Consider the following 13,429-nt stretch of genomic DNA (forward strand, 5'->3'; position numbering starts at 1 on the left):
CGTAACGTCGTGAGTCATCTGTACGGTAGGTCTTAATGAATAAGCCACATGCTTTAACCAAAAATCATGTCGTTATTTTCGTGACGCTACCGGCTCGTTAGGTTGGAGCTACGGGCTACGATATTGGGAATCAGTCCATACATACAACGGGATAATTCCGTGTGGTAGCACTGCATAATGAAAACAGTACCTTTATGAGTCATCTGTACTTAGATCTTAATGAGTATTCAACATGCTTTAATCAAATTTCGTGACGTTGCCGATTCGTTAGGCTACGTGTGGAATTAATCACGATATTGGGAATCCCCCATACTGGCATACATACAACGGGCTGATTCTGCGTAGTGATACTGCATACTGAAAAAAAAAAACAGTACCCTGATAAGTCATCTGTACTTAGATCTTAATGAGCATTCAACATGCTTTAATCAAATTTCGCGACGTTACCTGCTCATTGGGCTAATTGCAGAATGAATCACGATATTGGGACACCCATACATTCCACTGGGTAACTCCTTGTGGTAACACTGCATATTGAAGTACGATAACGTCGTGAGTCATCTCTACTTAGACCTTAATATATAGGTCAAATGCTTTAACCAAGTCATAGCAACGTTTCCGGTTAGTTACTCTTGAGCTACGTGTTCACGATATCGGGAATGAGCCCGTACATGTAACATGACGCTGCATACTGAAGAACACTACCCTGAGCCATCTGTACTTACATCTTAATAAATATGCAACATGTGCTAGCCAAATTTTGTAACACTGCATATGGAAGTATGGTACCTTCATGAGTCATCTGTTCTTAGATCTTGATGAATATGTTTTAACCTAATTTCGCAACGTTGTCGGTTTATTAGGCTGGAGGAACGAGCTCGCGATATTGGGAATCATCCCATACACACCTGTACCACCGCATACCGAAGCGCGGGAACGCCGTGAGTCAGCTGTACTCAGATCTTTTAAAATGAGTATGCAACCCCGTTTCCCACTTTACCGGCGATACCGTTTTTATCAGTAAAGTTGGGATATGCATGTAGATACTAACGGCTCTAATTTACTGTCTTTCTTACAACTTACAATTCTTTTCAGCCGCTGTTCTTTTAAAACTTGATTGTAATGTAATGATTTATCAAGCCCCCCTCCCTCCGATATATCTACTAGATTAGCAAAGTACTCCTAAACTACAGCATAACTGATGTCACAATCTAGTCACAATAAAAATCCATGACATATGTATCATCGTCTAGTGGTTCATTTTACTTGTGGTTTCAATGCTCAAGCCACATGTCAGAAGCATTAAGTAGAGTGCATATTACCAGTTGCAAGTTAAGGATAGCATGCGGTTCTATTTGTATGGCACATTATCCTGATATACATCAAACTGACATATGGCTCTGATTATTATACATAAGTATGTGTGAAACATTGCTTCATTCGTTATTACCTTGATTATATTTACAGATTTATATTGCACACAGGGATTCGGCATATATCATATCATATCATATCATATACAATTGGCAAATCTTAAAATTCCCAATACATGTGGGACAAAGTCAATATCTAGTAAGTAAGTAATTACTGATTTGTACATCACTCTTAGTCTGAAATTTTGAGCACTTGTAGGTAGATATTGGCTAGGAAGAGTATTATTTACAGCGTTGCGTGATACTTGAAGACAAAGATACAGTACTTTATTTGAAAGAGGACCTCAGTCGTTTTGATCATAAAGACCTATACAGTGCAATGTTTTCTGGCGGCATATACCGAGAAAACGAGAGCTATCAGATTACTTAGCAGTCAGAAAACATGACATGAAAAACATCAACGTCAAAACGTCACCGACGGAGGTGAAGGCTAGACAAGAACAACTGCAAACAAAATAGCAAAGTGTTTTGTTTCATCAGGTTATTAAAACACTAGTGCTGTAAAACAAAGTTCTTTGTACCCAACCAAGTGTTATTTACCTAGCCGACGTTTCGGAGGAGGTATGTGCATGTACATGTATCTGGAAATCTAGACTCCTGTCATGAACAGTGATGAGGGGGATATTAACTCAATAACGTTTGGGACCGCATTTTCACACTACAGCAGCGACACCTAGCTGCAGAGGAGAGTAGACCAGTCAGTATTGGCCTGAAGAAGGTGACAAACGTAAGTCCATTGTTTGTATTGCCAATTCAGCTTTGATTTAGAATGACTTCTACCAACCACAAACCACTTGTACCAACACAGATGAACTTTCAAGTGAATGTGACAAACGGGCACTGAAACGACCGTTTGGTAAATGACACTTGGTTGTGTACAAATAACTTTAAATTTGTTATCTAGTGTGGAAAGTTAGTATTTGAAGACGAAGATGCAGTATTTGTCGGTGTCTGTGACCGCCACCCTGCCGTCCAGCCCGTCCCAGCCCACCGCCACGGCTATGGGCGCCTCCAGCCCGTCTGCCGCCGACGCGATCACCTTTAGGAACCGCCCGTCCCGATCGAACAGCTGAACCCGCCGGTTCCACTTATCCGCCACGATGATATTCCCTTCCTTATCCACGCACAGCCCCGTCGGTTGTCCAAACTGGCCGTCCCCGGACCCTTTAGACCCGAACTCCACCCGCAGTGTACCTTTACTGTCGAACACTTTCACTTTACTCTCGTAGAACAGCGAGAGGATGACGTCTCCGTTGTGTTGGCTGACCGTTAGCGCCACCCGCTTGGCGCCGACCTTGGTGCTGAAGCGAACCACTTGTTGACCCGATTTGTCGAGGATGACGATCGTTCCCTTCATGGCCACCGCGAAGCCTTCCTCGTCCGGCATTTCGGCGGCGTCCTGTATCATGTCGTACCCGATGGACAGCTTCTTCCGGCTGGCCGACAGCCCGTCGGCGGAGTGCGTGTAGATCATGTTCGTGTTTTTCTCCGTGTCTGTGGGGGACTGGTGCATCGGGCCGGCGTTACCGACGAAAGTCACCTGTCCATCCTTGTCGACGATGAGTCCTCCGGAGTTCGCCTTTAGCCCAAGCAGCTCGAAGCTGCGGAAGAAAGTCCCGATGAAGTCGAAGACCTGCACGGTGGTTCTTAAAGACTTGTCCAAGACGTAGACGTAGCCGTCTCTCACGGCGACCGAGAAGGGGAACTCGAACTCGCCCTCCGCCGTACCGCGTCGCCCGAACTGGATCTTCCGGGGGAAGGTCCCGCGGGGAGACAGCGGAGTACCCGGCACGACCACCACGTGAGGAGACCCCGGAACCACCGTTCCGTCCTTCTCCACCACAGGCGACGGCTCCAGACTCACCAACTTCTCCGGTTCAAAGTCCTGACTGTTGTCCGGCTCCTTGTCCGAGGAGCAGAACGAGTCCGTCGCGGTAAAGATGTCTCCCAGCTTCACCTGGGATTCAAAGTAGATGATTTTAGCACATTCGAACTTGGTTTTGAAATTGATGTTTTCAAGCACATGCAACTTTACCGATTTGATAGTCGAGATACGTAACGGGGGTTGCCCGAACTTAGGACGCGCCCTAACTTAGGACGGCCTTTTTAGTGATCTTGTTATGCATAAGTACGCCGTGTTTGTGTCCACTGACTATGCTCATAAGGAAGATAAATAAACCAAGTCCATGTACATAATTTCTATTTGCATTTAAAACATATGTGTACATATTCATTTCTTGTTTTGTCGAGAATAGTATTTTGACAATGACAATAATGATGGCAACGCTGAGTAGAGGGTCACTGCGTAGCTAGACGGCCCGACACCTAAATATACGACCTGTTCCAAGCAGATATACAACTATCATACACAAAACAATTGGGTCTTTAAGTGTTTTTTTAGAAGAAAACCGACAAAGAAAACAACGTAAACATCGCTGCCGTCTAGCAACGTTGTTTTCCCGCCATTTTGGGGGGCCGCGATGGCTCTAACATGTGATTGGTACCGTCTATGAAAAGGAAACTGCATACAGAGATGGCGAAGATATTTCCCAATAAGTAGATGGAGTATTGTTGATGTAAGCAGTGTCGTTTTTCCGTAATGATTTCGTAAAGCCCCGGTCTGACGACGTTGTTTTCCCGCCATTTTTGGGGGCCGCGATCGTGGCGAAACGATTCAACGCACAGCTTTGTAACGCTCTAACATGTGATTGGTACCGTCTATGAAAAGGAAACTGCATACAGAGATGGCGAAGATATTTCCCAATAAGTAGATGGAGTATTGTTGATGTAAGCAGTGTCGTTTTTCCGTAATGATTTTGTAAGTCGGGTCGCATGCAAGACGTACGCCGGGCCGCGCGCAAAGTGCGTAGTAGCCCATTTCCCGCCAAAACATGAGCTGGGATGCGCTAGATATAGCCCTTCTCACATGACGTTAGAAGTGCACACAGTCAAAATTTTCCGGTCAAAAGAAAGCTAGAATATAGCAGACTTCAAGCCTTATTTACATTTCCCTAACTTCATCACCAACTTCCGAAGAGAGCAAAATTACCAAAGCGTACTAAGCTAGGCACACTATCTGGCGTAGCACTAAATCAGAAGGTACATTCGTGAAAACGTCTCACAGCGTTTGCCGCTTGTAACTCGGAGCGTGAAGAGCCCATGAACATTATGAATACATTTCTTGTCCATGTATGTTCTTTAGATGAATGTGTTCAAAATTCATTCATTAAAACATGACCATTCTCTGGCAACCAGCAATGGAGCGCCGTGAGTTCGAGCGCGTAAAAAAACGTCCTATGTTTGGGCGACTCCCGTTATATGGAAAATAAGTTGAAGTTACAATCTTGATATACAAATGTATATCAGTGGGTGGAATACTTAGATGGAATACAATTTTGATAAGATACCAAATGTATAAACAAAAATCCGTAATCATATGTGGTATCGTAACGCTTAGTGATAATGCAATATGTTCCCCTATAAGATGTTTTTCTGTCTCTGTACATGTAAACAAGCCTGATAATTCAGCTCTAGGGCCGCAACCTGGCTGTTTTTTTAAATCATCTACTACTACTACTAAATTATTATTTTCTATTTCTACTATTACTACTACTACTACTACTACTACTACCACTACTACTACTACTACTACTGCTGCTACTGCTACTACTACCTCCTTCCCGAGCTTCGTCGGTAGGAACTGGATGGATGTTCCCAGAGGTAGTCTCACGGGCCTCCGACTGCGCATGTGCATGTACTCCGTCAGGTGCCTATAATGTAATGAATGTTTTATTATTTTCTTTCACAAGTAAAGAGAATGTACAACAGTGGCAGCCAACAGGCTGAAATGTTGTTGTAACATTTACACAAGTACAAAAATTTAAAATCCGTTCACATTAAACAATCTAATACAATAATACGATACATACATGTGATACAACTTAGAACCCCATATGACACGGAAAATTATCACCCGGTCCGGAGCACCCGTATCGAACGTTTTTGCGGCCCAGGTATGACATTAAATACAATACACATCGACCTTAAAACCATTGACTCTTAACGAAAATATTCATAGATCTCAAAGATGGCCATTATATGTACATGTTAAGTAGGCGAACTATGGCACAGCACTGTTAGGATGTAGGATCAGGAACTAACACTGTCACCATGCTCGATCTGCATTTGTATCTGTACCATGTATCTGTACTATGTATCTGTACTATGTTTCTGAATACGAATTAAGATAATACAAGTGGTTGCCACAGAATAGAATAGTTACAATAACTGTTACGTGCCTGATGGTGGTGATGAGGTGGACGATGGCCTGCGTCTGCCGCGCCTCTTGGATGGAGTCCATGGCACCCAGAAGCTTGGCGAGGTCGTTCTCCAGACGCTGCTTGTCCTCGAAGATGATGGAGCGCTGCACGGCGAACTCCGACTCCAGCTGCTTCAGCAGGTTCGACTTCTGACTCTCAATCATCTTCAGCGCGACCTAAAGGTTAGCAGTAACGGTAATGTGAAAAATGTTAATGTGTCCGTACGCTCGTTGATGTATTGTAACTGTAATTACTGCAACTCAGGGTCATATTCAGGGACCCTGCTAGACTGTACAGCTCTGAGTACTTATGATAAAACCCATGATAATTTTATTAGGTTGGTGAATGGCTGAAAAGCATAGCCTTTTATTTGCAACCACATTAGATATGTGGCATGGGCCAAGTTGAACTTTTCGATGACCTTCTACGTCTTTCATCTTCATCAGGGCAATACAGTTAACCGGTCAGTACTGCCCTGATGAAGATGACAGACGGTCATCGAAACGCCGGCTTTTGTTAAGTATGAGGTTGTGAATGAAGATTTTTGCTTATTGATATCAATTCCTAAAAGTAAATGTACTTTGTCTAGAAGGATTTAAAAGACTGCCAGAGACCTGCGCGGCGGCGTGGATCTCCGCCCGCTCCCCGTCCACCTGCCGCACCAGTCCGCCCTCGTCATTAGCAAGGTCCTGCAGCTGCGCCAGGATGCTGTGGAATGAAGGAGAGGTTAATTGTGAGCAATATCATGATCCGCAAGGACAAGTACAATTGTTTGTTTGTATTGCATACCAGGGACCAGGAAGTCGAGACTATACATAGCCTCCCCCAAGCTCCAGGGGGGGCTGGAAAGAGCAGAAATCGGCCAAATAGACAGATAACATGCCAGAGGAGTTAACCGACAGTGAAGAACAGTTTTGTGGCAAACTGTACTTCCAGGCCAGCTAACGCTTCTGGCATGTTATCTGTCTGTTTGGCAAATTTCTTCTATTTCCAGCCACCACTGGAGCTTGGTGAAGGCTATATAGTTTAGACTTCTTCGCAGCAGTCAACATGTTCAGTTTTGTGTGTGTGCTAAAAATGGGAATAACCTGTTGACAATGCTGCGGGTGTTGTTCTCCAGAGTCTTGGCCTCCTCCAGCTTCTGCGCCAGGATCTCCTTCAGCCTGCTGACGCGGTGTCCGCTGTGCTCGTCAACCATGCACTCCGCGCAGATCATCCGCTCACAGTCCAGACAGAAGTACCTGCAGAAAACAGGTGAGATTCAAAAACAGAACAAGATATCAAAACCGGAAGTTCTGCTACAGTACCTTAGAAAGTCGATAGGGGCCCAAAGTATAATAATTTTGAGGTCTCATCAAGACGGTCAAGACCTACCCGCATATCAAATATCAAGACAATCAACTCACGACAGGCATTCTTGAGTATTTTACAAATATTTCCTTGGACCCTTTGCCCCTGTCGGAGCATAAGCCACCTATGATGTTCCTTCATTGGACTCGTCCCCAGGTCTTCTTGCTTAGGCCATGCTTAGGCGTTGCTTATGCTAGCTCACCACGTTACTGATCGACGTCCTGAACAAACAAAGAATTCCAAGTACCTGAGCTCCTCCTCCTTGTGCAGCAGACACTTCTCGTGGAAGCCTCCCCGTCTCCTGTCGTCGTCCTTCTTGGTGGCCATGAGTAGGTCCCGCATCCCGCCGATCCAGAAGTTCCCTACAGGAACATAAGTAACATAGTGGCGTCTCGGTGGCGCAGTGGCAGGGTGTTTGGCCCAGGACCTCTGGAAATCCGGGGCCCCCTGATTTGTCCCATTCACTCAGGTGAAAATGAGGGACCGAAATGAGTACCTAGCTTCGGTTAGGGCCGTCCTTCGGATAGGACGTTAAATGGAGGCCCCCTGTTTGAGGAGAGCAACACCTCGAGCACATTAAAGAACCCGCCCTAGGTAAGGTGATAGTCACCTGTTGTGTCAATCCTTTCTCAAATGTGGTAAATCACGCATAAGAAATATTTAAGAGGGTGATTATGCTTGAAGTTAAGATGGCTGCGCTCATTTTTACATTGCCTAAGAAGCACCTGTATAAAAAGTATCCCATTCAGCCATTTGTGGCTGCGACAAACTGTGACATGCGGATAGCTAAGTCAGATGTCATGATTTCCTTAATTGGCATCTAGAAATTCGCACATGATTGTAGGAATACGTTTTCTAGTGCTATTAGTCTATATAGAGAAACACATTCAAATGTAGTGAACCGACTTGTACCATGTAGCGAAACAATTTGTGCCATGTAGCGAAACGACTTACCATGTAGCGAAAAGTACTGTTACAGTAGTGAACTGACAATGTAGCGAAACAACCTGTAACCATACCGGGCAGCGCCTTGATCCCGCCATGCGGCAGGTCTATCTTCCGGCGGCAGTTGGGGCAGCAGAAGGTCCGGCCCCTCTTCGCGAAGTTCTCCAGACACTTCTCGCAGAAGGTGTGGCCGCACGGAAGGAGTTTGGGCGTCTTGAAGTCGTCCAGGCAGATTCCGCAGAGCAGGAGGTCCTCAAGACTGTGCAGGGACTCCCGGTCCGCACCTCCAACGGCCATCTGGGACGGCGTGGATGCGTTACTGTCTGTAGTTAAAACGTGAGAAACTGTAAAAGTCGATTTAAAAAAGGGCCCAAGGACCCAGTATATACAGAAGAAGACATGTTACATTCAGACAGGTGGCGATATTCAGTGGAACAAAAAAAAAATAATGTCAAATCAATACGTTATTGCTTAATTGGGGCTTTTTATCTCAAAAGACGTTTTTTTGCAACAAGAATCTTCACCTGTGTAACGATGATGATTAGCCTATATAGCTGCTGACTACGGAAATCAACAAATATTTTCTTCCTGTAAATCACTGTCTATGATTTTCCAGTTAAACGTCTCGCTCAAGTGTTAGCGGTCCGAATGACACGTGACTGTGTGAAGTGCGAAGCTGTAGAGCTCGAGTTTCTTCTGACAACATCATTTGTGGAGATGAATGGATCCATTTATAATGGACGGTAATACAAAATCGATAATCAGTCTTTACTCTATAAGACATGCAGATCTAACGGACAAGACTCAAGGACAAAGACGCCTCCCCGCCCTCCCCCAGAATTTTCAACTATCGATGTCGCTTCATTACGGATTAAGGACAAGACATTTTCTAAAATTGAAATGCTATATAAACGATCGAAAACTATAGCATTGTGGAGTATTATCTATTGGACATACATGTATATGTGCATTCCAGTCTTGGGCCCATTTCTGTTAGTTTACTATAGCACTCATAGTTGCACTAGTACACTTTCCCAACGAGGATGATACCCATGACCCTGGCCAGGCGCATTCAGCGTATTTCCTTACGCCAGAGCAGAGTTATATAACGAGTACAACAAGTCATCCTTGTGCACTTCACGTCTCGCGTATCGCAGAATCAGCATTCCGCGCCACACACACACGGAAAGGGCGATCAGCTGTCTTAACCGTGCAGCGTTCAAACCCCCATTTCACCAGACGGCGCTCTCACTGCGACCTTGCTGCGACCCAAGCTGGATTTGTGTAAGCCTTGATTTTATAATTGGAATATCATGCAAAATGTAAAAGTATGACACAATACACAGAAATCGTAAAAAGATTCGTTTTTCATCTATGGAATTCTTTTAGTGCTCAGTCAAATTTCAGGTCACAGGGAGCGCGCGGCGACAGCACCGTCCTAGTGGAGTGGGGGTATCATCGGTAAGGAATTACGTTAGAATGGGTCTGATGCTGAGCCTTCCGCGATCGGTGCGACTCTACTCCATCATTCTCCATCAAGGATAATCGACAACCCACTTAGTTCGGGTGACTTTTTATCTCAGCGACTGCCTGGGCCGGGATTTTTTCAGACATTGTATAACTTTATTGCACAACAATTATACAAGGTACAAAGTATGGCATTCACTAGCTGGTACATAGATAACATACCATTATATAACGTGACAAAAATGCAGCCGTTCAACGTACATACGGTAGTCCCACCTAGCGTTTATCTTTTCAATACCTCCTATCTTTATAACTGCACAATGAATTAACCGACATAGCCTTCCTTTCAATGTAACACAATAGCTTAGTTAGAACGTAGCGGCGGCTAGTTTTATTGCCATTAATCGAGTTGTCACGATTAAGGAATGCAAGTCTGACCCCAAGATGTACACCGTGCCGTGTTCAGTGGGGTGGAATTACCTAAGAATGGATCTAAATTGTGCAGCGTTAACGCCCCCATTCCACGAGACGGCGCTCTCGCTGCGACCTTTCTGAGACCTAAGCTAGATTTGTGTAAACCTTGATATCCAGTTGTAGAGTTTGAATTGTCTTTATATATTGTTTACCTGGATGACCTTCACAAACGTAAACCCTGATTTCATAATTGGAATATCGTTCAAGATGTAAAGGTATGACTGAAAACACAACTAAACACACAAACCGTAAAACGATTCGTTTTTATCTATGAAATTCGTTGAACGCTTTGCTAAATCGTAGGGAGCGTGCACATGCAGCGAGAGCGCCGTCCTAGTGGGATGGGGATTTCATCGAGGTGGAATTACGTTAGAATGGATCCGATGCCGAGTCTACCGACACCATCTTTCTCCATCACCAGATAATCGTCAAACCACTTAGTTTGGGTGACTTTTTATCTCAGCGACTGCCTGGGCTTTTTTCAGACATTATATAACGTGACAAAAATGCAGCCGTTCAACGTACAAACTGTAGTCCCACCTAGCGTTTATCTTTTCAATACCTCCTATCTTTATAACTGCACAATGAATTAACCGACATAGCCTTCCTTTCAATGTAACACAATAGCTTAGTTAGAACATAGCGGCGGCTAGCTTTATTGCCATAGTGTTACATTAATCGAATTGTCACGATTAAGCAAGTCTGACCCCAAAATGTGCACCGTGCCGTGTTCATCGGGGTGGAATTACGTTAGAATGGGTCTAAATTGTGCAGCGTTAAGGCCCCCATTCCACAAGACGGCGTTCTCACTGCGACGTTGCTAACACCTAATGCTAGGGTCACATGTCAAATCCGGGGCCCGGCCAGGCAGTCTTTGGGAACGAAAAGTATGATGTAAAAGACAACAAAAACACAAAACGTACCCAAAAGCTTGTGCAAATTTATTGACATACACTTTGATTTTTCGTTTCCGCAAACAGCCCGGCCGGGTCCCGGTTAGGAAACGTGACCCTAGCATAAGCTAGATTTGTGTAAACCTTGATTTCATAATTGAAATACCGTTCAAAATGTAAAAGTATGACTGAAAACACAACAAAACACACAAAGCGTAAAAATAAGATTCGTTTTTATCTATGAAATTCGTTGAACGCTTTGTTAAATCCAAGGTCGTAGGGAGTGCGCAGCGAGAGCGCCGTCCTAGTGGGATGGGGATTTCATCGGGTGGAATTACGTTAGAATGGATCTGGTGCTGAGCCTGCCACGATCGGCGCGACTCTACTTCATCTCTCTTCATCACAGAATAATCGACAACCCACTTAGTTTGGAGCTATCAATGGTAGTAAATGGGTGCCTTTTTATCTCAGGGGCTGCCCGGGCTTATATCATACGGTAGATAACGTGAGAAAAATACGGTAGTTTAAGCCATCCCCATTTAGCTTTATGTTTTTCTACCTATGGTTTTTGTAACTGCAGTGTAGTTACTGCACAATCAATTGATTGGTATAGGTTCCTTTTAATGTAACACAATAGCTCCGTTGGAACGCAGCGATGGCTGATATCATTACTACTAACTAGTGTTACGTTACGATTAAGCACGGCACGTCTAATTCTAATATGTGTTTAAAGCTGTCTTATGAACAGACTCCTATTCACACTGAAACGCAAGTCTCACATGTATACAAACAATTTATGGTCTCAGAGAAGACGAATGTCACCATTATTGGTGTGCATGTACCGTCCTAATTAACGTTTTCCACGAAAAATCACTAGCGGGGTTTTGCCACTGTCTTAGTAAGTTTAATTCAAATGTATCTACAATTTGGTAAAGAACGAAAATTTCGAGCCACATATGCGAGAGATGGGGCAAAGTGATGATGACAGTGTTAATTTGTAGTGGCCCCAATACTGCCATCGATGAAAGAAAGGAGAGAGTTCAAATATATAACTGTAGTTCTCTAATTGTAATATAAAGCAGTAAGGGCAAGGAATAATACACTGCAGTTAAGATTATATGAATGTTAGCTTCCTACAGTGCAGTCAGTACAAACAAAACCCCTACCGGCCCCACTATGACGGTACAGCGGTTCTATCGGCTGATGCATAACGGAGGAGCGGCACAGGGTACCGGGATGCGGGGAGCGTACATCTTAGCGACGGGCTGAGGTCGGAGGAAGGAATGTTTCTTACCTTGGGGATGAAGAAGCACACGGTGCGTCTTCAAGGAGTGGTGATGACGTTGACGTTTTATTACGGGGTCATGGGAATGGCCCGCAAAACAAGTGCACACGGGGGAAAGGTTAGGGGTCAAAGGTTGGGTGAGATCCGATTTATATAGGAGCATCTTTTCATAATGTGGCTTTGAGGTTGCCACGGACTGTTCCACATAGACATAGGGAAGGAGATATACGGGTGGGCGGGAGTTACCATTTAAACAATAGCTATATAGTTATTGGCAAATGTTACAGGGTATTACAATGACGCTCAGGCAGCATGACTGATATATGACAGTCAATAATTTTTGGACGAACAATAGTAGGATATATAAAGATTTCATTACATTTCAAGATGCGTTAACGCTCACAAGGCAAAAATAGGTAAATGCATTAGATGTTGTTTTGTTATTAGAAAAGATCCTGAAAACCACGATTGGCCCACCTAATTGTAACAGGATATTTTGGACATACTGATATTGGCTTGCATTTCTTGGATAGTAGAATCTGAAGATTAATTATGTATTTCTATTCTGTAGCTATTCACGTACGAAATTCATTGTACTTTACGCTGCGTCAATATTTAGCGTCATGCATATATGTGTACGTGCTTGACTATACACGTACGTACGTGGATCCGACTTCTTGTCGAACTATCGACTTATCCCGTTTTATTGTTTCCCGACAGAGCACAAAGCATTCAAGGATCGCCATTAAGGTCAACATGTTATCTCTCTGGAGTGTAATGTGTAAGTCAATGGAAAATCAACAGTTCCTTTGGGATGTTCCATTTGGCACGTTTTGATGGGGGTGTTTAGAAAACAATGTCAGTAACCACACATCTGCTTTGAGATTAGATGTTCATCGTTATCTAGAATATTCAGTTACAACAACAAATTTTTTCATTAATATTTATTACCAACATTATCTATTTGTAGTCGAGCGCCGTTTTCTACTTCTACATTGGTTCGTGTGGCTTTAGAAAAGGAAGTGGAAACAAAACATTGCTAATATAACATGCTTAATATTTCTATGTCGGGCTTCAAGAGACTTGATTTTACATCACGGCAGCGCCTGGCCAAGTACAACATTTTCCTGGAGCTTTTATTCCTTTTTTTCTGACTTCTCTCTCTACACGTTTACATGGTCCCCATAGATGCACACGTGACTTTTGATTCATTGTGATGATAAACGACTTTGGCACGGATACTTTGCAACATGATGCGGCTGG

General features: G+C 43.9%; 1 protein-coding gene across 1 annotated transcript; it reads right to left on the minus strand.

The window, feature by feature from the left end:
- Positions 1-1,829: 1,829 nt before the first annotated feature.
- Positions 1,830-8,441, minus strand: LOC136434392 (tripartite motif-containing protein 2-like). The gene is made up of 7 exons (XM_066427182.1): positions 8,122-8,441; positions 7,350-7,464; positions 6,841-6,993; positions 6,367-6,460; positions 5,732-5,928; positions 5,107-5,203; positions 1,830-3,390 (listed from the first exon to the last, which is right to left on the minus strand). Exons 1-7 carry the CDS (start codon positions 8,342-8,344, stop codon positions 2,347-2,349), a joined length of 1,923 nt encoding a protein of 640 aa, XP_066283279.1. The 5' UTR covers positions 8,345-8,441; the 3' UTR covers positions 1,830-2,346.
- Between the last annotated feature and the right edge of the window lie 4,988 nt (positions 8,442-13,429).

This window comes from Branchiostoma lanceolatum, chromosome 5, assembly GCF_035083965.1.
Source record: "Branchiostoma lanceolatum isolate klBraLanc5 chromosome 5, klBraLanc5.hap2, whole genome shotgun sequence".
Lineage (NCBI taxonomy): Eukaryota > Metazoa > Chordata > Leptocardii > Amphioxiformes > Branchiostomatidae > Branchiostoma > Branchiostoma lanceolatum.

What these genes read in the sequence shown, in the direction of transcription:
- LOC136434392 (XM_066427182.1), bottom strand. Translation starts at nt 8,344, where the DNA reads ATGGCCGTTGGAGGTGCGGACCGGGAGTCCCTGCACAGTCTTGAGGAC. An exon ending in CGGGATCAAGGCGCTGCCCG is followed by an intron (nt 7,465 to 8,121) that starts GTATGGTTACAG and finishes ATGTTCCTGTAG; the next exon opens with GGAACTTCTGGATCGGCGGG. An exon ending in CACAAGGAGGAGGAGCTCAG is followed by an intron (nt 6,994 to 7,349) that starts GTACTTGGAATT and finishes TGTTTTCTGCAG; the next exon opens with GTACTTCTGTCTGGACTGTG.